General features: G+C 40.4%; 5 protein-coding genes across 10 annotated transcripts; 4 read left to right on the forward strand and 1 right to left on the reverse strand.

The window, feature by feature from the left end:
* The first annotated feature begins 4 nt into the window (after positions 1–4).
* On the forward strand, positions 5–6,307 carry rbm24a (RNA binding motif protein 24a). Its single transcript, XM_077743028.1, has 4 exons — positions 5–173; positions 1,024–1,147; positions 1,620–1,674; positions 4,085–6,307. Exons 1-4 carry the CDS (start codon positions 6–8, stop codon positions 4,416–4,418), a joined length of 681 nt encoding a protein of 226 aa, XP_077599154.1. The 5' UTR covers position 5; the 3' UTR covers positions 4,419–6,307.
* A 163-nt stretch (positions 6,308–6,470) lies between these two features.
* On the forward strand, positions 6,471–13,005 carry cap2 (cyclase associated actin cytoskeleton regulatory protein 2). The gene is made up of 13 exons (XM_077743015.1): positions 6,471–6,663; positions 8,005–8,116; positions 8,241–8,341; positions 8,514–8,591; positions 9,563–9,706; positions 9,773–9,858; positions 10,388–10,493; positions 11,130–11,307; positions 11,377–11,534; positions 11,775–11,898; positions 11,974–12,056; positions 12,517–12,660; positions 12,732–13,005. Exons 2-13 carry the CDS (start codon positions 8,011–8,013, stop codon positions 12,813–12,815), a joined length of 1,392 nt encoding a protein of 463 aa, XP_077599141.1. The 5' UTR covers positions 6,471–6,663; positions 8,005–8,010; the 3' UTR covers positions 12,816–13,005.
* Positions 12,900–15,407, reverse strand: aunip (aurora kinase A and ninein interacting protein). 4 transcript variants are annotated; one of them, XM_077743025.1, is made up of 3 exons: positions 15,162–15,407; positions 13,854–13,954; positions 12,900–13,789 (listed from the first exon to the last, which is right to left on the reverse strand). In XM_077743025.1, exons 2-3 carry the CDS (start codon positions 13,944–13,946, stop codon positions 13,013–13,015), a joined length of 870 nt encoding a protein of 289 aa, XP_077599151.1. In that variant the 5' UTR covers positions 13,947–13,954; positions 15,162–15,407; the 3' UTR covers positions 12,900–13,012. The 4 variants fall into 4 exon arrangements, with proteins under 4 accessions (XP_077599151.1, XP_077599152.1, XP_077599149.1 ...); XM_077743026.1 differs by lacking the exon at positions 15,162–15,407 and adding an exon at positions 14,026–14,155; XM_077743023.1 differs by lacking the exon at positions 15,162–15,407 and adding an exon at positions 14,166–14,445 and having other exon boundaries at positions 12,901–13,789.
* On the forward strand, positions 14,374–16,625 carry vps28 (VPS28 subunit of ESCRT-I). 3 transcript variants are annotated; one of them, XM_077743030.1, is made up of 10 exons: positions 14,374–14,459; positions 14,880–14,939; positions 15,007–15,038; positions 15,113–15,150; positions 15,209–15,298; positions 15,363–15,468; positions 15,777–15,878; positions 16,089–16,142; positions 16,220–16,311; positions 16,383–16,625. In XM_077743030.1, exons 2-10 carry the CDS (start codon positions 14,900–14,902, stop codon positions 16,501–16,503), a joined length of 675 nt encoding a protein of 224 aa, XP_077599156.1. In that variant the 5' UTR covers positions 14,374–14,459; positions 14,880–14,899; the 3' UTR covers positions 16,504–16,625. The 3 variants fall into 3 exon arrangements, with proteins under 3 accessions (XP_077599156.1, XP_077599157.1, XP_077599155.1); XM_077743031.1 differs by having other exon boundaries at positions 14,432–14,464; XM_077743029.1 differs by lacking the exon at positions 14,374–14,459 and having other exon boundaries at positions 14,479–14,939.
* Positions 16,626–17,093: 468 nt separating this feature from the next.
* On the forward strand, positions 17,094–22,292 carry mapk15 (mitogen-activated protein kinase 15). The gene is made up of 14 exons (XM_077743009.1): positions 17,094–17,679; positions 17,986–18,084; positions 18,221–18,250; positions 18,361–18,451; positions 18,538–18,668; positions 19,346–19,509; positions 19,775–19,914; positions 19,979–20,036; positions 20,238–20,375; positions 20,512–20,617; positions 20,682–20,916; positions 20,987–21,078; positions 21,464–21,610; positions 21,679–22,292. The coding sequence occupies exons 1-14, from the start codon at positions 17,590–17,592 to the stop codon at positions 21,862–21,864; spliced, it is 1,707 nt and encodes a 568-aa protein (XP_077599135.1). The 5' UTR covers positions 17,094–17,589; the 3' UTR covers positions 21,865–22,292.
* Positions 22,293–22,379: the final 87 nt, after the last annotated feature.

Consider the following 22,379-nt stretch of genomic DNA (forward strand, 5'->3'; position numbering starts at 1 on the left):
CAACAATGCACACGACGCAAAAGGACACCACCTACACCAAGATCTTTGTCGGGGGGCTGCCCTACCACACCACCGACTCCAGTCTCAGGAAGTACTTTGAGGTGTTCGGAGAGATTGAGGAGGCGGTGGTCATCACTGACAGGCAGACCGGAAAGTCGCGGGGATACGGATTTGTGAGTATAAGTGTCATTTTACGGTCAGGGGTGTCAAATTGGCAGAACTTGGGCCTAATTAGATCCGCTGTCTCATTCAGTGTGGCCTGGGGGATAAAAAAAAGGAAAAAAGGTGTTTTTTTGTCAAACTGCAGTGGTCAAAATTTGAAAATATTTACAGTGTTTCTCACCCTTTTTTTACCCATTATTGCCCAAATGATGATTTTTATTTGAACCTTTTAACAGTACTTGAATAATCATTTTTAAGTCATTTTTCCATTTTTAAAACATTTTGTTCGAGTTTTTTTTAAATTTGTGTGTACTTTAATGAAGTAAACTTACAAAAAAATAGTTTTTTTTTTGTATTTTCCAGAAAAAACAAAAAAACTGCTTTTTTTTGGACTTGGACAATTTAGAGTCCAAGAATATCTCCAAAACACATATTGACCAAATACATTGATGACAATTCATTTGCTAATCAATTAATCATTCCAGCCCCAACTCATTTGTCAAAATCGATTGGACGCTTACATCGTCAATGCCACTAAATAACATCCTCATTTAAATGATTAACAAATTTGAACATTTTCCCATTTGTCCATTAAAACAAATGTTAGCGCAACTTCCATCAATCACATAGCTAGTTGAGCTCTTTTCTCTTATGTTGAGTAGGCGTTCCTGGGAATTTCTGTGCCCTTCCCTCCCCATGAATCCTCCAATTCAGCTCCGCTACCTCCAAAAAAGCGGCAAATTACCCCCTTGTCTATGTGCCGTACTGTCTCCCACAACAACCTTTACAGCTAGCAAAGCTTGGCAACTCGTAAACAACAACCTCACATGGCGGACATGTTTGTTGCTATCCCCTTCCCAGGTGACTATGGCGGACCGCTCGGCCGCCGACCGGGCCTGCAAGGACCCCAACCCCATCATCGATGGTAGGAAGGCCAACGTTAACCTGGCCTACCTGGGGGCCAAACCTCGAGTCATGCAGCCAGGTGACAATCCTATTGTTATTCTAACAGACATATATGAAATTCACTGTTTTGTGTGGCCTGGAAAAATAAGACAGGTCACTCAAATTCCGTTTTTTTGTGTTTTTGCTCAACGAGGATGTAGAGGTAATGAAGTTTTGTTTTTCCTTCAAATTTAAAATGAAATTGTCCCTAGGAATGGGTGCGAGTACGAATGTTTGTCTGATTGTGCCCTGTGATTGGCTGGCAACCAATTCAGGGTGTGCCCTCCCTCCCACTGCCCATAATCAACTGGGATAAGCTCCATCATACCTGCGATCCTAGTGAGGATAAGGAGTTAGAAAGGTGAATGAATGTTTTGCTATTAAGAGTAAAAAGCAGTGTCCCTGGTATTAAATAGCCTAGATTGATTGAAGATATTCCTTTACTTCAGTCTTTTCTGAAGAATCACATTAAAGTAAGAGTTTTCTAAAGTGTTTTAAACTCTAATTAACAGGTTTTACCTTTGGAGTCCCCCAAATCCACCCTGCATTCATCCAAAGGCCTTATGGGTAAGTTTTGGGAGTTTTTATTCTTCATTTTACTTTATTATAAATTTAATTAGAAACAGTAGATACTTTTTCCCCAATATTTAATATATATTTTTAAGACTAGAACAAACAAGGAAATATCTTATATCAAAACCTGTAAATACTGTACAGTAACAATTCTATATTTTTTAATTCACTCTTAAAATACGATACATATTGTGTTTTTTTAAAACATTTTTTATTTTATTTATTGATTCACTTTCAACACTGCTTGTCTTGATCAGGGGGTGCTGGAGCCCATCCCAGCTGACTTCATTTTTATTATCTATTTATTTTGCATCCCCCACAACCCCCCCCCCCCCCTCCACACACACACACACACACACACTCTGTTTTACCTGTTATTGTGTGTTTTTGTGTTTGTCTGTGCACAAAAATTGCAAACAAATCCCTTTCTCTGGCTCTTATTCTTCTTCTCTCCGATGGATGGATGGAGCTTTTAGGTCACATGGTGCGCTTGGTGTTAACGAAAACAAGCGCGCCCATTGTGGTTGCACAAAGCCCGCAATGCTGACGCTGCAGTCGCGCGAAGCTCCGTGTGTATTTCTGTGTGTGTGTTTGAGTGAGTGTGTGAGTGTGCGAACCTTCACTGGAGACTTAACTCATCGTCCAATCCGTTTGGACCGGGAGAGGGTGAACAAACACTTGTTCCATCCCCTCCCAGTGCAAATGGATTGGACGCTCACTGCTGTCAATGGCAGCCAGTGACCTCCTTTAGGCCCCTCTGTATAGTTTAAGTCAGAGGTAGGGAACCTATGGCTCGGGAGCTACATATGGCTCTTTTGATAGGTGCTTATGGCTCTCTGCTAAACTGTTAGCTAAAATCTGGACACTATGTCTAGAGTCGCTTTAATATTCCAGTTTTTAATGAAACCTTTCTGCATGCATGCATGCATGCATCCCATTGATTAGCATCAGGGTAACAATTTTGTCAACATAATTCTGGGACTTTTTCTACTTTAGACGGCAGTGAAGTGACTAAAAATGCACGCGTTTTCATGTATTTTTACTTCTAGTAAATTCTGAGTATGGCTCTCAATGAAGAACAATTGAAAATATGAATAGACGGGAATCTGCAGTGAGCAGTTTGTTGTTGTTTATGGCTCTCTCTGTCAAAAAGGTTCCCGACCCCTGGTTTAAGTGAATGTACAAACAGAATATTATGTACCTATTTGAGTTTTTGGGGGTATGCAATTAGCTGGCCAGCAAATCAGGGTCTCCCCTGCTGCCTGGTGAGCATAGTTGGCTAGGATAGACTCCAGCACCCCCTCCCCTCCCAAAATCCCTGCATTAAATAGACACTTCATCTTATCAGAGAATTTTGTCAGCAAAGCCGCGTTTACATGTCCTATAATTGCTGTAACGTGGTCTAGCTGAGTTGAATTAGCGCCGCCGTGTCACATGACATTCCCGAGGATTCGCTAATTACAGGCCAAAACACACGAGCGCCTCTTCTACGAGTGGACCTCCCCCAAGGCTTCAGCCCCGAGTCACTCATTCTCGACGTTGCGCGGTGGCGTAGACCACAAAAAGTGCTGTACCAAATTCAGGCCGTGCCGGGATGAGGCTACGTCCTGGAGCGCAGAATGTGCTCATTGTTCCTAGTTGTTGATTTAATGAAAACATCCACCCCTGCCAAAATCCCCCGTGGTCTCTTTTTGAAAACTGTCCAGCTGTCAAAGTGGCACTGACATTTTCACAATACTGCTCATAGCCCGAGTCCCGACTCGGACAGCGCCGCCGTAAGCCGACCCTAACACCCCCGCGACCCCTTCCAAGCCACCTCCGACGTGACATTGGCGACGACGGATGGCCAATCTTTTTGGTACCCGACTAAAATTGGCCAAAGAGTTGCAGTTCTTTTGAGTACTGCACTAGTATCGGTATACGTTTGTTAGTACTAGTGGACGTCCAACCCATTGGGAGTGGGAGGGATGGCCTCACCTGTTAATGTCAATGGCAGGTAAGGCCATTGAGCAATTACTTGACATTCAAAACATGCTGCAATTTACTATTAAAATAAACAAGAATTGTTTTTAAAAATATGGTATCTATTGGTTAAAAAATGATTTATGATTCTAAGTTTTTTTTTTTGTTCCAAAAAAATATCATATTTGTTTACTGTTGTTCAAAGAGAAGGTAAACAAAAATATATTCGTGATCATTGAGCGCAATAGACTTCAAACGATTTCAACTTTTAGTTTTTTTAAAACTCATTTTACATTATGTGTGGTTCCATGATAGCTCATTTATTTTGTTCACTGTAGGAACAAAAATGTAATTTATTTTCAAATGATGACTGACCATTGACAGCAATAGACATCCAATCCGTGGCCACGTTGGACTAACCATCCATTTTTTTGTCCCGCAGCATCCCGGCGCACTACGTGTACCCCCAAGCCTTCGTTCAGCCCAGCGTGGTGATCCCCCACGTGCAACCTGCCGCCGCCGCCGCCCCGGCGCCCGCCACCTCCCCGTACATCGACTACACGGGAGCGGCCTATGCGCAGTACTCGGCCGTTAGCGCCGCCGCTTACGAGCAGTATCCTTACGCCGCCTCTCCCGCCGCCACCGGATACGTAACCGCCGCCGGTTACGGCTACGCTGTCCAGCAGCCTCTGGCCGCCGCCGCGCCGGGCTCTGCCGCCGCCGCCGCATTCAGTCAATACCAGCCTCAGCAGCTGCAAGCCGACCGTATGCAATAACAGAAAGTGCATTCTGGATGCCGTGTTTCAACCAAAAAGCTGAAAAAAAGTCGCCGTACAAATATGATTTTTTTTTTAGTAGCTTACGCTAGAGAGGAAACGCAGGAACTAATCCCTGTTCATCAAGTCTTCCAGTCCTATTGCTGTCTTTTTAAATTTTAGGGCTTTTTTTGTATATTTATGATTGTATTGTCACACACACTGAGGGTTCTTTTTATTTTTGTACAATCAGGGAAAGAAAATGGCGCTGTTTTAAGCACGACCTCCTCTCGGGACTTTTTGGGGCGATGTCCTCGTACGTGACCCTTGACCCCTGCTTGATCTATGCAAAGCTAAGAAGCAAAAAAAAAAAAACGGAGCGATGGATCACTTTGTAAAAAGAATGTGTCACGTATCGCTCCTCCCACTTTTGCGGGCATTTTACAAGTTTACCAGGCCGCTTTCCAAAGTTGACGTAAAAGCCAAAAAAAAAAAAAATCTACCCGGTAACCAACTTTGTGCCTTTCCATCACTCGTTATCTAAACAAAAAAATCATAAGTAACAAAACTATGGGAGGAAAAATGTATTGCTTAATTCAGAAAATAAACAGCATTTGTGGGTATAGGTTTTGGGCCAGTGCGATTTAAAGTAAAAAAAAAACTCGTCCAAATGGATTGGACGTGTATTTCTGTCAATGGTACTAAAACATAATAATTTAAAGCATGCCAACACAGTTCAAATCGATAAAATAGACGTGTATCATTGTCAATGGCACTAAACGAGTCAAGAAAAGTGCAAACAATGGCAAAAAATAACACCAGCTGTTAGGCCAGTAGGGGAGTGGTCACTCCTTTGGCCGCACCCCTCTCCTCACGCCCCTCCCACATAGACAGATGACTCTAGAACAGGAACGCATCACTACTTTCTCATTTGTCGTGCTGTCACTTTTTAATCCCTGTTTTGGGGCCCCTATTTTTTTGGGTGGGGGGGGGACTGAGTTTACAGGACCACCCACTAGCCCCAACGACCCCTCCACTGTCAGCAAAAAACCTACCCGGCAACTGCCTGCCTCAGTGTGCCTTTCTTTCCACTGCTATTTAAAAGAAACAAAAAAAATGTCTGCTATTTAAAAATATATATATATATTTATTTTTGTTTTGTTTTTTTAGAGTAGTAGCGGCGGTACTGTATTAATAATTATATTACTGTGTACTCATCTCAAGGTATATATAAGTTATTGATTTAGTACGACAAGTATCAGAGCCACATAAAGAATATTGATGCAATTTTACGATATATGACTTCAATACTACAATTTTTGGAGTCGTATTCTGAATTTTTTTGATAATATTATGACTAATCTTATAATATTAAGAGTTATAATGTTACGACGTGTGATTTAAATCCAGTGACATTTGACTTATTTTACATATTTTTCTGTGGCCATAATACTCCGTCGTAATTTAGATTTAGTTTTAATATAATTATTATTATGATATATTAACATACTCAACCCAAAAAATATTGATTTAGTAGCGACTATTTAAGATAAAATGCACTGTACTTTTATTTTATGGCTTAATAATAGTAAGAGTTTTTTTTTAATGGAGAAACCTTTATTTATTCGCATGCAAAAAAAACTAAAGCAATAGCAAAAAATGCTGCTTATTCACTAGAATGTAAAGTTTGAAGTCGTCGTAGCTGTGCTCTATGATTCTTTAAAATATTTTGGTTCATATTCATTCGACAATGTTGGGAATTTTTATACTTGAACTATTTCTTACAAGGGAAACAAAAAAAAAGTTTGAAGCAAGATTTTCATTGTCACTGGATGAAAGTATGTAAAGTGTTCAGAAATATGATGAGAATATTTACTCGAAATTTGGAATAAAATGTTCTATATTTCAAATGGCTTGGATTTTTCGGTTTGCTGCCGACAGCCATTTTGAAGAGAAGCGGCAGTGGACATTTTGAAGGCCATGGCTGTTCTCAGGTCAGCCAAAATGACCATTTTTGATTAATAAGTCATGATGTTTTTGCAGGTAAAGAACACCATAGCCGTCAATGGCGGTGAAATGTGATTACTATTGACTTGTGTGTTCCTCCCCTATGTGGTTTATTTTTAGACTGTGTGTGCGCGCTTGAAAGTTTCTGCTCGGCTGAACTCGGACAACCCAGACGGACGGGAAGAAGGCGAGCGAGAAGGCAGCGCTCTTGGCGTCAAAGTTTAACCGGGACCAAGAAAAAGGACAAGTCCAGGAGGAGGTACAGTACATTTAAAAAAAAAGTTGATGGTGGCATGTGTGTATGTGTGGGCGTGTACTTTGGACAGGCATGTTTTTTTATTTCCTTTTTTTGTGGCCTTACAGGTGTCTTTTTGTCGTGGTTTGCTAGTTCTTAGAAAGCCAATATAATGGGTAATGTAGTTTTGAATACCTAGTTTGTTGTGTGTGTATATATATATATAAATATATATATATATAAATATATATATATATATATATATATATATATATATATATATATATATATATATATATATATATATATATATATATATATATATATATATATATATATATATATATATATATATATATATATATATATATATATATATATATATATATAAATATAAATATATATATAAATATAAATATATATATATATATATATATATATATATATATATATATATATATATATATATATATATATATATATATATATATATATATATATATATATATATATATATATATATATATATATATATATATATATATATATATATATATATATATATATATATATATAATTATATTGAATAATTAAAATTGTTTTGATTTAAATTTCAGCTAATCATTTTTGTTCAAATCCATTTGAATTTTTTACGTAATTTCCTATATTATTTTTAACATTTGGATTATTATATAAAACTCTATTCTGTCATTTGATTATTTTTCATAACTCTTTTCCTTTTTTCATATTTTCTGACTTAGTTTTGACTTTTATTTAACCCATCATTTAAATTTGAATTGAATATTATTACTCTTATTTACATTTTTAATTGTCCATTGACCTTTGTAAGGCAGCCTATTATATTTCATATTTCCTACTTCATCTGTCAAATTACATCTACGACCATCTTTTTTGGAATTAGATCCAATCTAACAATGAATGTAGTGAGCTGAATTTAGCCTCACCAAAGATCAAATAGCAAAAGCGCACGTGTTGTCGCTCAGCTGTCGCCCATGACGCACCTGTCTACTTCCTGGCCAGCAGTCGCTACGGCAACCGTCTTAGTGGACAGTACAGTTGTTGTTATTGTTGTGAGTTACCCATACAAAGTCTTGCTATGCCTTTTGAGACGTTCCTCATGGCCTCTTGGCATTGGCACAGTCTTACTCTTAACATCCCACCAACAAATGTCCACTCTGAATAATGGCCGGTGTATTAACAGGCGCGTGTTAGCTAGCCCTGTTGTTACAGGCGGAAAATGCGTCACTTGGGCACATCATTTCATTTTGGTTGATTGAATAGATTTACAACAAGTATGAAACATTGCACTTGAATTATGATGTTGTTTTTATTCCCCCCCTCAAGGCAGCCATGGAGGCATTGACGGAGCGTCTGGAGCGAGCCGTCACGCGACTGGAGCAGCTGACGGCGTCGGGAAAGTTGTCCAATGGCGACAGCGTCAATGGCATTAACGGAGGTAATGTGATCCAACAATAGAGAATGGGCTTCCCCTTGTAGTGGAATGCAAATGACTGTTCAGTTGTATTTAACTTTACTGCAATAGATTGGAATTGAAAAGTGTTTTTTGTGGGTCATGACAGCTGCGGGCGGATGCGTGGACGCCTTTGAACGTCTCCTGAACGGTCCGCTGAGCGACTACGTGAAGGTCAGCAGGAACATAGGCAGCGATGTGGAGAAACATGTAAGTAAGTTCTTGTTTTACAGTGTCCTGTCACTGGTTGGGGGGTGGGGGTGTCGGAGCAGAGGGCCTCACTTCAGCCATTCCAGACTCCTTTTAAGGACACCACTTCACGCAGCACTTCACCCTCATTTCCAGAGTTACAATCAATCCAATTTTTTTCTTTTTCTTCCAGGCAGAGATGGTGGAAAACGCCCTGCGGACAGAGAGGAGCTTCCTCAAAATGGTGGCTGAGCACCAGGAACCAGCACAGGTATGGTGGCACAAAACTACTGCACCAGAATGAAGTCATTGGCTCCCATTGACAAAATGTGGTCTATATGATTGGGTTATTGTTTGCAAGCTTCTCAAGGACACACAATAACAGGATAGAATGATTTGATGATTATCATTTTTTTTTGTTTCAGACACACACACAAAACACACACACACACACACACACACACACACAAATTCCCTTCAGAGTAGCTGCACTTCTCTGTCTTTTTATGGGCATGTTCTATATTCGAGGCTTGTTGTGGGGGTCTGTGCGTGTGTGTTCACTCTGCCGTCGCCTCACAATGTTGTAAAAGTGTGCTTGAGTGAATTTCATGTAAAAGGCCATGTTTAAAAAAAAACCTTATTTGGCAGCAAAGAGTATAAAAGTACATAGTAGCTATCAGTGTCCCAATACTTTTGTGCATGGGCATCTTATTGGCTGCTATTGATAAAAAAAATCAAATTCAATTAATAATATCAGTATCTTTCTTTCTATTTCTGATGAAAATCCAAAAATGAAAATGTTAAAAAAAATTGTTATGTATGTGCTGCTGTTCACCACTCTCCCACTCCCAATGGATTGGACATTCATTCGGAGACATGGCAGACACGTGATAAGACATTTCATTGACCGTACCAAGGTGGCCTCAAAGCGGCCATCTTGGAAGGGTCAACTTTCGCTATTTACCCAGTGGCTTCCATTGACAATACTGGATGTCCCATCTATCTGAAGTGGGAAGAGTGGCAGCTCCCTCCCTCCCTCCCACAGTGTCAAATCTGCATCCCACCGCATGACATCATCTCACGGCAGGTCATTGTGAGACCGTTTACAGCTCGGTGCTAGCAAAACATTCATGTCACACCCGCCCAAAAATAGCTTCTAATAACGCCACGATACATTTTTACCCTCTCGGCACGTGTGGGGTTTAAGGCAGGTTATACAAAATGTTTGTCCGCTGATTTCAGACGGAACTCCAGGACTTGTTGAAGCCCATCTCGGCGCACATTCAGGAGATCCAAAACTTCCGGGAACGCAATCGGGGAAGCCTGCTTTTCAACCACTTGTCAGCCGTTAGCGAGAGCATCCCAGCCTTGGGATGGCTGGCCGTGGTAAAAATTTGCATTTTACATATACATTGGCAGTAATGTCATTTAAGTATGTTTTTTTCTTCTAAGAACCAGAAGCCTGGTCCTTATGTGAAGGAGATGAATGATGCAGCAACATTTTACACCAATAGAGTTCTCAAAGACTACAAGGAAACGTAAATATATTTTTTATATCATGTATATTTGAAGAAATTAGTATATGAATCATTACAAAAAAGTATAGGGGTCAAAAACTTAAAAATAATGTCAAAACAGGATTATAATACTAAGTAAATTAATTCAGCACTAATAACATACTGCTATAATTACAACCAAAGTAATAATTTGTATAAAATTTGATATTTTTTTTAGTTTTTTTTTACATTTGTCATATAATTGAATTCATTAAAAACAATATATTAAAAGCAATTTAATCTTGATATATATTATTTAAATGCATCTTTTATTTCACTGGAGTTATATATTTCACTAAAAATGAAGCTTTCTATGGTAAAAATAAGTGATTCAGTATTTATTATTTTAATATTTATACTGATACTACAAAGAAGTAAGAAAATAATGTAATGTATTTGAACTGAATTTGTCACTAGTGGGATGGTTGACAGCAAATGACCATTCAAATGGATTGGACGTTTCCCACCATCATTGGCAGCCAATCAGTTCTTTTTTTCCCCATTTCACTAGCGACAAACGTCACGTGGAATGGGTGCGCTCGTACCTCTCCATCTGGACCGAGATGCAGGCCTTCATCAAGCACCACCACTCCACCGGACTGTGCTGGAACAAACAGGTCAGTCTGCGCCAGGGGATGCCCATTACGTAGCATTAGCAACTGATCTATTGGCACATCTATTTGCATACAAACTCAGATTTACGAGTCATTTAAAAACTCAAGCAGAACTAACTAGGTTGGTGAAATTGGATCACCAAAAACGGTGCGTTTGAGCGCGTTCCAGTTGTTATGTGTAAGTCCGTATGAATGGATGTCATTTACAAGTCGACAGCTGTTGTTTCGGTTTCACAAATGAAGCCTTTGTACCCTGAAACCAGCTGTTTGTTCTCGTACCGGAGATTCGGTTTACACATGTTTTTGGATCTAAACCAAAATAAAATCGTTTTTTGTTTATGTTCACACTGGGAATCAGTCTTGAATTTATGCTAAGGAAAGCACTTTCCATTTTAGGAGTTTTTACAGTTATTATTATGGTGGGACAAAATTAGTCATTGACGCCATCTTGGGGTAAAAAAAAAAACATTATTTGGACAATGTCGGCAGGCCGCATTAAAAACCCTGGTGGGCCGGATGTGGGCCGCGGGCCGTAGCTTGCTCATAGGTATTCTAAATTACACCGAGGTATGAGTGCGGCCATGAATACTGCCCCTTGTGGTGAGGTTTATATTGAAACCCATATTCTGCCTGTTGCAGGGTCCTCTTGCTCCCGCCTTGCTTTTAGAAACCCCCAATGCCCTCCAACCCCCACCTTCACCTCCCAGACCCCCACCTCCTCCTCCCAGACCCCCACCTGGGGACCCCCAGGACCAAGAATCCACCCCGCACTCCGCACTATTCGCCCAGATCAACCAAGGGTTGGATATTACCAAAGGTGGGCTCTCGCTGGTGGTCCCTAAAATCACATTGAACACTTTGATTGACTTATTAAATTTCCTGGTAGGTTTGAAGCATGTAACGGACCACCAGAAGACCCACAAGAATCCGGACCTGCGATCCCAGGAGGCGCCGAAGAGCGGAAAAGCCAAGAAGGCGGCCCCACCGGTGGCCCCGCAAAAGAGACCCCCTTTGCTGCAGTTGGATGGGAAAAAATGGAGTGTGGTAGGTGGAATTGCTAACACGGATGTTGTTCTTGGTTACTAAACGTTGAACACAAAATTAGTCCTTTTAAAATATTCCAAAAACACATGGTCAAGATCATGGAATAAGCAAAAAAATCCATTTCACACAATATGGTGGACATTACATTCATTCAATTAATATCAATATCATTTCAAAATATGAAATGTAATGCAAAATCTACTATGACATGAATTCAGAAGCATTTTTTTGTCACCGCAGGAGAACTTTGAGCACAAACACGACCTTCTGATCGAGGAGACAGAACTTAGACAGGTTGTCTACGTTTTCGCCTGCAACGACGTCACACTACACGTCAAAGGGAAGCTGAACTCCATCGTCGTAGGTAACGTCAACCCGCTCAAGTGTGACACCCTCTAGTAGTACCGCCCCACAATCACTAACACCATAACGGGTACAGATAACTGCAAGAAGCTGGCGCTGGTATTCGACAACGTGGTTGGAATTGTGGAGATCATCAACTGCAAGGCTGTTCAACTGCAGGTCAGCCTGGGGTAGGGTTTCATGCAGGGGTAGAGAACTTATGGCTCGGGAGCCACATGTGGCTCTTTTGATGGATGCTTATTACCTCTAGAGTCGCTTTAATCTTCCAGTTTTGAATTTAAGGGTTATGCATGCATGCATCCCATTGATTAGCATCAAGGTAACAATTTAGTTAACATAATTCTGGGACTTTTGCTGCTTTAAAGGCAGTGAAATGACTGAAAATGCACGCGTTTTCATGTATTTTTACTTCTAGTAAATTCTGAGTATGGCTCTCAATGAATAACAATTGAAAATATGAATTGTTTATGGCTCTCTCTCTGTCAAAATGGTTTCCGACCCCTGGTTTAATGTGTGGATCGATACGATCACGCGAGGATTGGAATTTGGTTAAAAAAAACATTCAATGTATTTATTTCAAGTATTATCTTATATTCGAAACCTTGGTGTTTGGCATCAGGTGTTAGGCTGCGTCCCCACCATCTCCATCAACAAGACGGACGGATGCCAGCTGTACCTTAGCACGCAGTCGCTAAGCTGCCACATCGTCAGCGCCAAAAGCTCCGAGATGAACGTCATGGTGCCGCAAGGAGATGACGACTATGTAAGCAAACCCCTGTGCGCTCACAAGACAAGATAGGACGTGAGTCAGACATTTTTGCTTCTGTTTTGCAGAAAGAGTTCCCGCTTCCCGAGCAGTTCAAGACCGTCTGGGATGGCTCAAAACTGGTGACGGAATCCAGCGAGATGGCGGCGTAGCACAGAAAATTCTACCTTTTTTTCTAGTTTCTTTATTTCAGTGAAGAACAACAGGTTCCAAGGTCAGTTTTCTGCTCTATTGCAAAAAGTTAGTGTCATACACACGTTTCGTGTTGCAAATGATAACCTTTAATGTACAAGAAAGCAAAAAAAAAAAACAGTCTTTTTACAAATAAAAACAATCAGTATCCCTTGTGTCAATGTTTTATCACCATATTCCCTTCAGAGTCTTGTGTGAAAAGCGCTTCCTGCACTTCAAATAAAGTTTTTGAGGGTTCCATCAAAGTCAAGTCGCCATGTTTTTTGAGGGGACTCCTACGATCTCGATGCGCGATCACATGAAAACCGTCCGAGTCCTGTGTGAACATTTGAGCCAGGCTCTCGTCGTTGTGCCTGGCTCGTTTTTTCAGAGGAGAAGACCAGTTGAAGAAGACATTTTCTTTTATATCATCGTCGTCGTCACCAGGGTCAACGAGTTGGGGTTTTTGAGTTGAGGTCTCGCCGACCACGTGGCTCGCAAAGGTCTCCTCACTGAGATTTAAGTCTGGTAACGTTTGGGTCATAAGAGCAGAGGATCTTAGGCTGGAGTTCATCTCATCGGTTTGATCTTCTAGGAATCCAAAATGGATGTCTTTTCCCGTTTCATCGAATTGATCTTCTTGGACTTTATTCCAGATGTTTGGGTCCATCTCTTGTTGCTCTTCTCCTACTTGGTTGACTTGTTCTCTTTTGTCTTTTTGGATTTTGTGCTCAGAATTCTGTTCCTGAACATCACTGTAGTCGCTTCCAGGTTTTGCAATTGATGTTGCTGTGACCAGTTTAATTAGAGGTGAAAAATAGCTATTTATGGAGCTTTGCCTGGTTCTCGGCATCTCCATCTTGGTCTGCGTGAAGTGGACCATCGCAGATAAACTGTACCTGCCACTTTTGGCCAGAGGGTTGAGCATCTTGGAGATGGGACGGACTGTTTTTTTCTGTGACAAGATTTGTTTTAGTTTCATTGTAATGGCACTTAAGAACTTGTTTACTTCTAATAACCTGCTTAGCTTTTTCTTTGAGCAGCACGGTGTCCAACCACACACCACATTCTTCGGGGACAGGTTTCGGATGGACAGCCTTAGCTATCTTCATTGTAGAATCTTAAAGAAAAAATGCATTAAAATGTATTTTTCTGTGAAAAAAACAATGAATGAACCATACTACTACTAACGTGAGCAGGTCTCGCTTAATTACAAACATTAGATGTTACTCACACTTGAACGCAACATTTTAACTGACTCGTTAAAACAACACAGTTTAAGTTTATTCCATTTGTTTGTATACATTCTAGTCAATAAACAAAATAGTTACCTTCTAGTACGCGTCACTTTTCGTCGCCCTTATTTGAGTTTGGCGCCTCAACGACGGCTGCCTATAACGTTTGACTGTCAAAAATGTACTGTTCATGTACACCAAACCGCTTGATTATAATATGATTAGTATTTTTGTATTTTTAAATGTATCTAATTCATAATTATTTGTGATTCTATTTAGAATTGTTTTGTAGAAACCATATATTTTTTTAAATCAGGCGCACTGGCCGCACATCTGCTGGTCCTGACAGGAGGGTGTGTTTACATTTACGTCAGCTGCTCCGCGGAAAGGGTAGGGTGCGTTTAGTTTTGGTGTTAAATTTCATATATAGAGGAATTAAACATACGGCAGGCAACTTATTCACTTTTAATGAAACAATCAACCATTCCAAAGTGATATTGTTAGATATATATCTATGTAATGAGTCAATGCGGTTTTAAAGGCCGTAGTTACCAATTAACATTGAAAGCTAACTTAGCTAGCTTGTCAAGTGTATCAAAACACGAGTGATATGTTACAAGTTTGTCGACATTCTTTAGCTGGTGTATTTCTCCGCTTATTGTTACGTCGTAATTTTCAAAAAAATGTACTTTGATCATTAGTGTTTTTGTCGTGAGTAGTGAAATAGTATTTCCGCGCTGTTAATAATTAATAGCACTGGGTAAACAATATTGAATAGTGAAACAAAACAAATGTCCCTTTTTCTTTTAGATTGAGGAAATATAATAAGCATGTTCCATGGAATACCGGTATCAGGGAGCATGGGAGGAGGTAAGTTGCTCTGAACTAATAGTAAATGTCCTTTTTGTCATAAAACATATGATTGGTCTTCTTTTAGGAGCTCCAGCGAACAAGCCCGAGTTATATGAGGTACGAAAAAGACAAGAAAATTCAGAGTTTGGTACATTACTGCTTCTTTCTAAGTATTTTTCTAATCAATACAGGAGGTGAAATTGTACAAAAACGCCAGAGAACGAGAAAAGTAAGTCATACCAAGCTTCTTGCCGGGTTGAAGTGTTCTTAACGCTTTCTTGATTAAGGTACGACAATATGGCGGAGTTATTTGCTGTGGTCAAGACCCTTCAGGCCCTGGAGAAAGCCTATATTAAGGACTGCGTCACCCCCAATGAGTGAGTTGTGCTTCAACATCTGGGGGAGCAAGTGGAGATTTAACAAAAATGTTGTCGTTTTTAGGTACACGGCCTCGTGTTACAGATTGCTGGAGCAGTACAAGGCGGCGTTCAGGCAGGTTCAGGGTTCCGATGTGGGCTCCATTGATGACTTCTGCCGCAAGTACAGAGTGAGTTTTCTGGATTTTTTTTATTTTCTGCAAGGGAATTGGAAGGATTTAAAATCTGCCTCTTAAGAAGTTAATTTTAACTCTGAGTTTATGACTAGTAGATGTCCATTTCATTCACTTGAGTTGAAGTGGGAGATAAGATAAATATCCTGTCAATTTTGTTATTTATTTTTAACAACATTCCCTCCATTTTAAAGTTTTCAGAGATAGTAGCCAGACATCAGTTTCCGTGGTTACCCACTTAATTTTTTAAATAAATACTAATGATGTACTGATTTATTTTTTAAAATCCCGCCCACCTCTTGCAGCTCGACTGCCCGCTCGCCATGGAAAGAATTAAAGAGGATCGTCCAATCACCATCAAGGACGACAAGGGCAACCTGAACCGCTGCATTGCCGACATCGTTTCTGTATGTCCCCTCTTCAATCAGTTCGAATCCTTTAAAATGAAATGATTAGTAGTAGACCATTATTTTGAATACTCGGCAACTCGAGTGGGTGGTTTAAATCCTCCATTCAATCACTGGAAGATAGAATTAATCTGTTAATGATTAATAAGTGGAGTCAAGTCTTTTTAATCTTTTGATGCTCACATTTTTGGTTTCCTTGCTTGGTTTTAGCTGTTTATCACTGTCATGGACAAACTGAGACTGGAGATCAGAGCCATGGATGAGGTAGACTTCAACATTTTCATGTCTGACTAACTATTAATCCTCCCTTTGACAGATTGCAATATATTTTTTCCCCTCAGATCCAACCAGATCTGCGCGAACTGATGGAAACGATGAACAGAATGAGCAACATGCCACCCGATTCGGAGGCCAAGGACAAAGTCAAACTCTGGTCAGTTGGTGGCCATTTTGTAAGCGTTACCACGTCGCCCGCTTTTTTAAACGTGTCTTGTCTGTCGCCAGGTTGAACACCCTCAGCAGTATGTCGGCGTCGGACGAGCTGGACGACAGTCAAGTGCGGCAGATGCTTTTCGACCTGGAGTCGGCTTACAATGCCTTCAACCGCTTTTTGCACTCCTCTTGAGCCAATGGCGTTTGGCGCTGTGTGTCTCGTGACCTTTTTCACGTAGTTCTTCCCTCTTTTTTTGTCTGTTTTCTCCCTTTTAGCAATATAATTGTGTCATCAGAATGGCTGGGGAATTACTTTATATCCTATTGAAACCTGGGATTAGTTCTTAATTCATGTACAGTAGTAAGTTTAATTTCTCACCATTACTAAGTAATCAGTTTAGGGAGTACAGTATATATTTATTAAGCTGCATTGTTGTGTATATATCAATGTTTGGATGTTGGCATCCACAAGCATACACTTTCTTTTTAAAAATAAAAAATAATTATACCTCAACTATCCTGGAAAATACATATTTTCATACGCAGTTTGCCTCGTCGCCAGCAGGAGGCGACACGGCTACCACTTAGATCCCTGACTAGTAATTTTTCTCACTACCACTTTTATGTTTTACATATTTTGCCAAATTAGGATTTTATAGCTGTCGCTCTCTCAAATGTCCAACAATGAAGCAACTCTGATGAAAGAAAGAGATCATACAAAGCGTGGCCTCTCTTACGCCGGCCGTGTCACCATGACAACAGCGAATACGTGACGTCATTCCCAAGCGTCGCCGCCCGTTGGTCGGCTGGTGGCTACTTAGTAGACTCACGGTGCCCGGTTTCCACGACGACAACTTGAGACAAAACTTCCCGTCGGGCTTCCTCCGAACCTTCCGCGACTCGACCCGTCCCGAGTCATCGCCAAACGGCTGTCGGGCAACCATGTTGCGGTCATTCGGCTCCAAAGAAGGGAAGTCTTTCCTTAAAATGGCTGTTTAGTTAATGTCGACGGAAAATGGCTCCACCTGCACCTGCTTCTTCCTCCCCCCCCCGCCCTGCTTCGTATAACCGGACTTGCTAACACTTCTAAAGAACTAAACAGCCACAAAAGCAACAAACAATCTGGCGACGCTAAAGTATCATTTTAATTTACGTGGAGAGAGTTAAAAAATACATAAATAAGCTAGCTGGGTGTAGCATCGCCGCTTCCCTTGAAACGAGACCACATCATCTTAAGAGTCCACTTTTTCAGCCAGAAAATTGTGAAAGTCTATTAAAAATGAGCAAAAGTGTTAAATCCGCCAGCATGCCTGAAGTGGAGGAACATATTTCCACGAAATACGAAATCAAGAAAAGACTTGGAAAAGGGGTAAGTAACTGTACATTATTTTATTATTACGCAGGGTACATGAAAGCACCATCGATATTAAAGTATACGTTTTTTGCCAAATTTCTTTACCTGTCACTTCCGCTTTAACCCTTCAAACAAAAATAGTCGTTTAAATTGACTTCCCTTTATGGAATGCTGAGCATTCACAGGCAGTTGTCCCAGTTTAGATGAATTGGACATTTATTAAATCAGACTTGTTTTTAAATATGGCAAACATGTTAAGTATTTTCAACAAGTTTAAAGTTGGAAACGTATGATTAATTGTGATCATGATTGTTTTGGCAGGCGTATGGCATCGTTTGGAAAGCGGTGGACAGACAAACGGGTGAGATTGTGGCTGTCAAAAAGATTTTTGATGCCTTCACGAACAAGACTGATGCTCAGGTGGGTTTTTTCCCCCATGATTTTCTGATATATGACACCAGAAATTAGCAGAGAATTGTTAGAAATCATTAGCAAACTTAATTTATAGTGCTTTAGTGTCTTGTGTAATGATTATTTTTTGTCTTCTCTTTTTCAGCGGACATTTCGAGAAGTCATGTTCCTTCAGGTAAATGCCCCTATTTTATTTGCCTTGCTATCTCACAATTAACCCCATGAATTATCATTTAATAATTATACACCAAAATATGATGACCGTTTGTTGTTGTTTGTGTGCAGGAATTTGGCGATCATCCCAACGTGGTCAAACTCCAAAATGTCATCCGAGCCCAAAACGACAAAGATATTTATCTGATATTTGAGTACATGGGTATGTTGCGACCATTTATTCCAAGTAAGTATCCTGTTTTGAATTTGTTTAATGATGTTTTTTGTTTTGTTTTTCTGTTGTTACAGATAGCGACTTGCATGCCGTTATAAAAAAAGGAACGCTGCTAAAAGACATCCATAAGCGCTACGTCATGTACCAACTGCTCAAAGCGGTCAAATATCTGCACTCGGGCAACGTCATCCACCGTGACCAAAAGGTAAGGTGATAGACGTCCAATTTGTCAGGGTTGGGAGGGTCGCATAAACTTGAGTACATTGAGGATGCGCTCAAATAGTTGCCGATAATAATTGATAATCAAGTTTTTTGGCAACAAATTTCACCCTTTGGCTGCCTAATGCAAATGTTTCTGATAATTGATAAGGTTTCATGACAGGCCTTGCTCCTACAACCTGTAGAAAAGAAAAATAATGTTAAGAGTGAGTTAGAATGCGCCCTCTGTTGGCATCTTGAAGAATGCATCGTCTGCAAAACAGCTGTTTTGAATGTAAACAAAAATCCAGTGCAGACGAATATTTATAATAGATTTTTTTTCGCATTTTGAACCTCCATAGAAGGTCTCTATAACATTTGATCATTATTTATCTTACTGACAATTATATGATACAAAAAGAGTGACTTGTATTTTTAATAATTTCTTGAAATTTTCATTTTTCAAGGAAAAAATGTTCATAATAAATATTTGAATTATCTCAGGAAGCTAATATTGGTCTTTTGGATGGGAAATGGTCCCTACAACGTATTCCAAGTAAAATGATTTTTTTCTGAAGCATAAAGCCTCCTAGGATCGGGCAGCCAAAGGGTTAATTATCATTTTCAGTTGTTGAAGCCTCATTCAGTTGGCATCAACGTTTTTTTTTTTAAACCCCATTTTAGCCTTCCAACGTTCTGGTGGACTCGGACTGCGTGGTTAAACTGTGTGACTTTGGCTTGGCCCGATCCCTAACGCAAGACCAGGAGGACAGATGTAATCCGGCCTTGACGGAATACGTGGCCACCAGGTGGTACCGAGCTCCGGAGATCCTGCTGGGCTCCACCAGGTATGTCGTCGACTCCCGAAAATCAAAACACAACTGCCAAACATAAAAAAACGATTTATAAATATTAATGAATATTAGCTATTTTCCGAATGTTTTCAAATAGTTTCATTTTTTTCCAACACTCGTGTCGTTAAATCTTTTCAACGTGTGTTGAAAAAAGAAAATAATAAGCCATTGCTTCTTTAATTACTTATTTTTTGTGGTTTTAGTAAGCTCTGTAAAAAGCACTGACATGGTTCAAAACACAATGATTGTTGATGTTAAGGTACACCAAAGGCGTGGACATGTGGAGCTTGGGTTGCATCTTGGGAGAAATGCTGCTAGGAAAATCCTTGTTCCCCGGAACGTCCACCATGAATCAGATCGAGAAGATCATGAGCGCCATTCCGCACCCGTGTCCAGAAGGTACCAACTTGTCCTACAAGAGATTTGATCTAATTTGTCTATAATCATGTTATTCCTTGGGCAGACGTCCTGGCCGTCAAGTCTGAAATCGGCTCGTCGGTCATCCAGAGGATGTTACTGAGGTCGGGAGACTTTTTTTCTTCTTACAGTGGTCTGCATTCCTTGGGTTAAAGTCCAGTAAACGAGGACTCGGTGACTTGTTACAATCCCGAGTTCTCTTCAGACAAATTGAAGAAGCTTCAATACAAAAATGATTAAATGCACACGTATTACAGAATTAATCCAACACTATATTGAGTTAATCTCTTTATCTCCCCTGCAAGGCCTCAATTACTTGTGGAGGATCTCCTGAAGGCTTCAGCACCCCCCGACGCCGTGGACCTCATGAAGCGTCTGCTGGTTTTCAACCCCGACAAGCGGTTGACGGCGGAAAAAGCTCTGCAGCATCCTTATGTCGCCAGGTACTAACAAGCCATGTGAAGGTTTCATTTCTACTTACATGGTCGCTCGCCATTCAGTTAAATGGAAGGGAAAATGGACGCCACACCATTGGACGTCTATGTTCAACAATGACACTAAAAGTTTGTTTTTTTCAAGGTTCCACAATCCGGGCAAGGAACCGTCTCTCCACTACGACGTAGTACTACCATTGGACGACGACGTGCGGTTATCTGTGGAGCAATACCGCAATAAACTATACGAGGTACAAACAAAGTGCTTTTACCGTAAGTTTTTTGAATCTGGTAAGCAGTTTTCCGCTCCTTCAGATGATCCGAGAACGAAAAAGCCACCAAGGCCTGCTCCGACTTATTCACCCCAAAGAAGAAGTCACCGGGAAAGTCAGTAACAAAGAAAGAGGGGACATAAAACAGGACGGAAAAAGGGAAGGAAGTCCGAAAGAAGCTGGCGACCCAACGCCGCGTCCGTCCGGCGACAAGATGGACCAATCAGAGAATGCTCACATGGGGAAATGCACTTACAATCCAATTACTCACGTTCCAAGTAAGTGCGACGTTGTTAGCCTGGATGAGATGACATCTGAAATTTGTATTTTTTTTCTTCTTTATTCCAGATGGGTTTGTTTACTCTGCTGGTACCAGATCAGCAATGCAGACTTGCGGAAGTGACACACTGTCACCAACAGAGAGTGGCAGAGAAAACACAGTAAGCGCAATTTGCACACCAGTGTTGAATAGATGCCACCTGGTCGTATGTGAGCTCCTTCCCTGCAGTAGCTTGTGTCACAATTTTTATTCTATTTTATGGAAATAATGAACTTTTTATCAGTTATTACCATGAAATTACTTTTTACTTTAATGATGAGTGATGAGTATGTTAATACTTTAGTGTTTTTTTCTGTTTATGTTTCAGATGTACTGTTAACAGATGCTCTTTTTTTATCTTGTGTTGACCCGGCCCATCTGTCAAATTTTTAAAATCAATGTGGCCCCCGGGCCCAAAAGTTTGCCCACCCCTGCCCTAGTCTTTCCTGTCCTTTTGCAACTTCTTGATTTTTAATAAAATCTCCTTTTATCTTCCCTTTCCAAAGTCCATGGACCAGATTATCCAGCGCGGTCGTTCCGCGCCGCCGCACCCCAACCGTGCCTTCTCCCTATCGCTAACCCAAACTCAGAACAACCCTTTAGTACGCAAAACCCACTCACCACCGGGACTGTGCGTCGCTAACACAAATCAGGTGAGTCAGTTAGCATTTTTGGACTTTGCGGACATGTTTATTTTTGTTTTTTGGTTATTTTTATGCAGAACCAGCTCTCCAGCTCTCAAGGACGCGACGCTCGGCCGGGGGCGAGATTCAGCAAGAAAGTCTTCCAGAATAACTGCAACGTGTCGGCAGCAGGCGACCCGCGCGCTAAACTAGGCAGCTACTGCCAAGCGTATGGAACGATTGCCAAGTCGCAGCTGGACGACCTCCTTCAGAGCAACCAGTAGCTCGTCCCGCTACGGACGGAAAAAAAGATCAAGATGTCTGCCTCGAGTGGTTTTTTTTTTTGCGACAAAATGTTTCAAAAGGGCTTTGGAAGTTTCTGTTTCTGAGAAGACAAGTCATGTTCTTGGGATTTCACAAGAAAAATAGTAGACAATTTCTTGTTATTAAGCTTTAATAAAAAAAGAGGACAATCTATTGGGAATTTTATGAGAACGGTTTTTCCAAATTGAATTGTGAAAAGACAATACTAGAATGCTAATAGCCCATCACATATTGGCTGAATGTTAATGGTTTGAACCAGACATATGAATGAGCTGTAAATGGACAACTGATTGTTTTACAAATTTATGATTGTCCTGCTTTGAGCATTGTAATGATACTGTGTTCTTAGTGCACATTTTATTAAAAGAAATGCACTTTTTCTTTTCAATTGGGAAGTATCATGTATTTGTGTAATTATATAATTGAAATCAACAAAAAAAGGAGGAATTACAGATGAGAGGAAATATTAGGGTCC

The sequence above is a fragment of the Stigmatopora nigra genome, chromosome 21 (genome assembly GCF_051989575.1).
Source record: "Stigmatopora nigra isolate UIUO_SnigA chromosome 21, RoL_Snig_1.1, whole genome shotgun sequence".
Classification (NCBI taxonomy): Eukaryota; Metazoa; Chordata; class Actinopteri; order Syngnathiformes; family Syngnathidae; genus Stigmatopora; species Stigmatopora nigra.

Bases quoted from the DNA above. Each gene is read 5' to 3' on its own strand.
- cap2 (XM_077743015.1), top strand. From the start codon at position 8,011: ATGGAGGCATTGACGGAGCGTCTGGAGCGAGCCGTCACGCGACTGGAG. The intron at 8,117-8,240 runs GTAATGTGATCC...GGGTCATGACAG, and splicing joins CGTCAATGGCATTAACGGAG to CTGCGGGCGGATGCGTGGAC. The intron at 8,592-9,562 runs GTATGGTGGCAC...CGCTGATTTCAG, and splicing joins AGCACCAGGAACCAGCACAG to ACGGAACTCCAGGACTTGTT.
- rbm24a (XM_077743028.1), top strand. From the start codon at position 6: ATGCACACGACGCAAAAGGACACCACCTACACCAAGATCTTTGTCGGG. The intron at 174-1,023 runs GTGAGTATAAGT...TCCCCTTCCCAG, and splicing joins AGTCGCGGGGATACGGATTT to GTGACTATGGCGGACCGCTC. The intron at 1,675-4,084 runs GTAAGTTTTGGG...TTTGTCCCGCAG, and splicing joins TTCATCCAAAGGCCTTATGG to CATCCCGGCGCACTACGTGT.
- aunip (XM_077743025.1), bottom strand. From the start codon at position 13,946: ATGAAGATAGCTAAGGCTGTCCATCCGAAACCTGTCCCCGAAGAATGT. The intron at 13,790-13,853 runs GTTATTAGAAGT...ATCTTGTCACAG, and splicing joins TCAAAGAAAAAGCTAAGCAG to AAAAAAACAGTCCGTCCCAT.
- mapk15 (XM_077743009.1), top strand. From the start codon at position 17,590: ATGAGCAAAAGTGTTAAATCCGCCAGCATGCCTGAAGTGGAGGAACAT. The intron at 18,251-18,360 runs GTAAATGCCCCT...GTTTGTGTGCAG, and splicing joins GAGAAGTCATGTTCCTTCAG to GAATTTGGCGATCATCCCAA. The intron at 20,376-20,511 runs GTACTAACAAGC...GTTTTTTTCAAG, and splicing joins CAGCATCCTTATGTCGCCAG to GTTCCACAATCCGGGCAAGG.
- vps28 (XM_077743030.1), top strand. From the start codon at position 14,900: ATGTTCCATGGAATACCGGTATCAGGGAGCATGGGAGGAG. The intron at 15,039-15,112 runs GTACGAAAAAGA...TAATCAATACAG, and splicing joins ACAAGCCCGAGTTATATGAG to GAGGTGAAATTGTACAAAAA. The intron at 16,312-16,382 runs GTCAGTTGGTGG...GTCTGTCGCCAG, and splicing joins AAGGACAAAGTCAAACTCTG to GTTGAACACCCTCAGCAGTA.